Source organism: Arachis duranensis, chromosome 2 (assembly GCF_000817695.3).
Source record: "Arachis duranensis cultivar V14167 chromosome 2, aradu.V14167.gnm2.J7QH, whole genome shotgun sequence".
Taxonomy (NCBI): Eukaryota; Viridiplantae; Streptophyta; class Magnoliopsida; order Fabales; family Fabaceae; genus Arachis; species Arachis duranensis.
The window spans coordinates 55192853-55197178 of NC_029773.3; the positions used below are offsets into that span (position 1 = coordinate 55192853).

A 4326-nucleotide genomic window follows, 5' to 3' on the forward strand; every position below is an offset into this window, starting at 1 on the left:
TAGTATAAATAGGATAAGTTACTATTGTATTAGACATCTTTTGACAGTTTAATCTTTGGACTTGGTAGTCTTTGATCATTCGGTCTTCTGATCACGTTTTAGGGGGCTGGCCATTCGGCCATGCCTGAACCTTTTACTTATGTATTTTCAACAGTGGAGTTTCTGCACACCATAAATTAAGGGTGTGGAGCTCTGCTGTACCTCAAGTTTCAATACAATTATTATTACTTTCTATTCAATTCTCTTCTATTCTTATTCTAAGATATACGTTACACTTAACTCTGATGAATGTGATGATCCATGACACTCATCATCATTCTCACCTATGAACGCGCGTGACTGACAACCACTTCCGTTCTACTCTAGGCCGGGCGCATATCTCTTAGATTCCCCAACAGAATCTTCGTGGTATAAGCTAGATAGATGGCGGCTTTCATGAGGATCCGGAAAGTCTAAACCTTGTCTATGGTATTCTGAGTAGTATTCTGGGATTGAATGACTGTGACAAGCTTCAAACTCCTAAAGGCTGGGCGTGATGACAAACGCAAAAGAATCAAGGGATTCTATTCCAACCTGATTGAGAACCGACAGATGATTAGCTGTGCTGTGACAGAGCATAGGAATGTTTTCACTGAGAGGATGGGATGTAGCCATTGACAACGGTGATGCCCTACATACAGCTTGCCATGGAAAGGAGTAGGAAGGATTGGATGAATGTAATAAGAAAATAGAGATACGAGAGGAGCACAGCATCTCCATACGCTTATCTGAAATTTCCACTATTGATTTACATAAGTATTTCTATCCCTTTTAATTTCTATTTATTAATTAATTTTCGAATTCACCATAAACCATTTTAATCTGCCTAACTAAGATTTACAAGGTGACCATAGCTTGCTTCATACCAACAATCTCTGTGGGATCGACCCTTACTCACGTAAGGTATTACTTGGATGACCCAGTACACTTGCTGGTTAAGTTGAACGGAGTTATGATCACACCAGGGATTATTAAGATCCCAATTCATCATACCATGATCTCTTTGGGATATTTTTGATTTCATACAAATACAAAGAGACCAATTTTGAGGATCACAATTTTGTCCACCAATGTGCACCTTAGGGCAACTCCTAGGGAGAATGACTCACGACTAATACTCTCGGTTATTAAATTGGATTGTGAACACACAGTTTCTTTGTTTGATGCGCTATAGCTTGTTGGTTTAGACTATACTTACGATGACCATATTTGGTAAAATTCTATACCGACAAAATATAAGTTCATCAAAATGGCGTCATTGCCGAGGAAGTTGCATATGCGTGCCATGTTGTTGGTTAGTGTAAATATGTTAATATGTGAATACTTACATTTTCATTGATCGTTTGCTAGTTAGATTGTTAGTTAGGACTATTCTTTGTTTAGTGCATTTTCTTGTCATGAGATCTATGCCTCTTTCATTGAATGACGCGTTCACTACCAGATCCGAGCATAGCCAATTTTGATCCCAAAATTGAGAGGACTTTACTCCATATTAGGCAAGCTCGGAGATGGTTAGCTTTTGGAGGTGGTGAAAGGGTTTCTACCAATTCACCAACCTTATCCAAGGTTGAATCAAAATCGTCATTCGAAGAAGGAACGATATACTTTTCCATCGATACCACTAATACCTCTTCTATAGATCTAGGTAGCGAAACTATGGCCGCTCCAAGGAGAGTTACTCTTAAGGATGCCGATGCTCCGGATTTTGTTCTTCAACCGCTTCAAGTGCGTCATCCGGATTTAAATGCTAATTTTGAACTCAAGACCGCTTTGATCAATCTTCTACTCAAGTTTCATGGACTCTCTGCCCAAGATCCTATTAGACACCTTAGGGACTTCCAAGGTGTATGTTCTACTACTAGGCTGGAAGGCTCCGATGAAGTTGCTATATGGTTGTATGCCCTTCCCTTTTTTCTTGAAGAGCGTGCCAAAGAGTGGTTCTACACTTTGCCCAATGAGATTATTAGTGATTAAACTTGCTTAGAAGATAATTCTTAGACAAATTCTTTCCTCTGGATTTGATGGATAGATTGACGAAAGAGATTTCATGCATTGTCCAAGGCAAAATGGAACGTCTATATGAGTATTGGAAATGGTTTCGAAGGCTTCTTGACTTTTGTCCTCACCATATGATTGACACTCTAATGTTGATTAGCTATTTTTGCCAAGGAATGAAACCACAAGACAAGATCCTCTTGGATGCTTCAAGCAATGGTTCCTTGACAAAGTATAGGACAGTAGACGAGGCATGGCAATTAATCACCGATTTGGCCGAGTCCACCCAACACGCTAGACAAAGAAACAATCATTTGAAAGCCATAAATAACGTTTCTTCTAGTGGTGAGACTACTGCCCTTACTTAAGCCTTGGGATTCGCCAACAACAAAGTCAACAATTGGTTCCCCAACGTGTGTGTGGGATTCGCTCTTGTTACTCTCATTACACGGATGATTGTCCAAACCTCCAAGAAGACAATACCCTAGCGGCCACCCACAATTTCTACAACCGGCCGAACCAAGGGTATCACCAACAAGGAAGCAACTATAACCAAGGGGGTAACTACACCCAAAGTTGGCATGAGAATTCCAAGCAAGGTTGGCAGGATACCTATAATCAAGGAAGAAGGGATAATGGAGGGAACCAAAGATGGAACAACAACCATCAACAATAACGATACCAACAAAACTAACCATACCCTCAACATAACCAAGGCAAACCATACCAAACTTACCAACCACCACACCAAAGGCAAGCACCCCAACCAAATCAACCACAAACCCCTCAAATCACCTATCCTTCAAGGACAAAAAGAACTTCAAACAACCCTTGCCTCTAGTCTCACCGGTCTTACATCCACTCTTCAAGCCCCTGTAGCCCGCTTGAAACCACCCTCTACCCCCACTCCTCAAGCCTCAAGCTCTAGTGCCTTACCCTCTCAACCTTTACCCAACCCTAAGGGTGGCATCAATGCTATTACCTTGAGGTCTGAAACCAAATTGCAAGAGAGAATTGAGCCAAGCCCAATAGAGATCACTCAAGATGAAGATGTGGTTGAGATAGAAGAGGTTAAAGAAGAGAATGAAGCCCAAGAGGTAGTTAAAGAGATGATCACTCAACCAAGGGGAGGAAAATCTAAAGATGGTGATGTCTTGCAAGAAGCCGCTCCAATACCATTTCCTACATTGGCAAGGAAAACCAAGAAGCAAGTTGAGTTGGACCCTAAAATGGTGGAGATGTTCAAGAAAGTTAAGGTAACTATACCTCTCTTTGATGCTATCCGCCAAGTGCCTAAATGTGCAAAGTTTCTAAAGGACTTATGTATGCACAAGGAGAAAATTTGTGAATTAGAAACTATACCATTGGAAAGCTCAATTTCCGCTTTAATGGATGGTGTGGCAAAAAAATGTGGTGATCCCAACCCTTGCCTAGTGACTTGCACCATAGATGGAGTCCAATTTGTTGATTGTATGTGCAATCTTGGTGCTTGTGTAAGTATTATGCTATTGTCCGTATATGAGGTTCTCAAGCTTCCACCGTTAAAACGATTGGCTGCTCGATTTGTTTTGGCGGACAAAAGCCGTGGTTGGTATAGCGGAGGACGTCCTAGTGAGTATAAAGGGGTTAGTTTTCCCTATGGATTTCCACATTCTCAAGATGCCCCCTGGTGACTCTGGTAGGACATCATCAATGTTGCTTGGGAGGCCATTCTTGAAGACATCCTGGTTCAAATCAGATGCATTTTTGGGCACTTATTCGTTTGAGATCGATGGAAGAAAGGTGAGCTTTAATCTTGATAAAGCCATGCGGCATCCACTGGAGGATCACTCTATCTTCCGGTGTGATTTGATTGATAATGTTGTAGCCGAAGTTCACCAAGATGGCTGATGAGCGGATAATTTGTACGCTTTTTGGCATTGTTTTTAGTATGTTTTTGGTATTATCTAGTTAGTTTTTAGTATATTTTTATTAGTTTTTAGTTAAAATTCACTTTTCTGGACTTCACTATGAGATTGTGTGTTTTTCTGGACTTTACTATGAGTTTGTGTGTTTTTCTGTGATTTCAGGTATTTTCTGGCTGAAATTGAGGGACCTGAGCAAAAATCTGATTCAGAGACCAAAAAGGACTGCAGATGCTGTTAGATTCTGACCTCCCTGCACTGGAAGCGGATTTTCTGGAGCTACAGATACCCAATTGGCGCTCTCTCAACGGCGTTGGAAAGTAGACATCCTGGGCTTTCCAGCAATATATGATAGTTCATACTTTGCCCAAGATTTGATGGCCCAAAC

General features: G+C 41.0%; 1 protein-coding gene across 1 annotated transcript; it reads left to right on the top strand.

Moving 5' to 3' along the window:
- The first annotated feature begins 2615 nt into the window (after positions 1-2615).
- On the top strand, positions 2616-3924 carry LOC107474470 (uncharacterized). Its single transcript, XM_016094096.1, has 2 exons — positions 2616-3625; positions 3717-3924. Exons 1-2 carry the CDS (start codon positions 2616-2618, stop codon positions 3922-3924), a joined length of 1218 nt encoding a protein of 405 aa, XP_015949582.1.
- Positions 3925-4326: the final 402 nt, after the last annotated feature.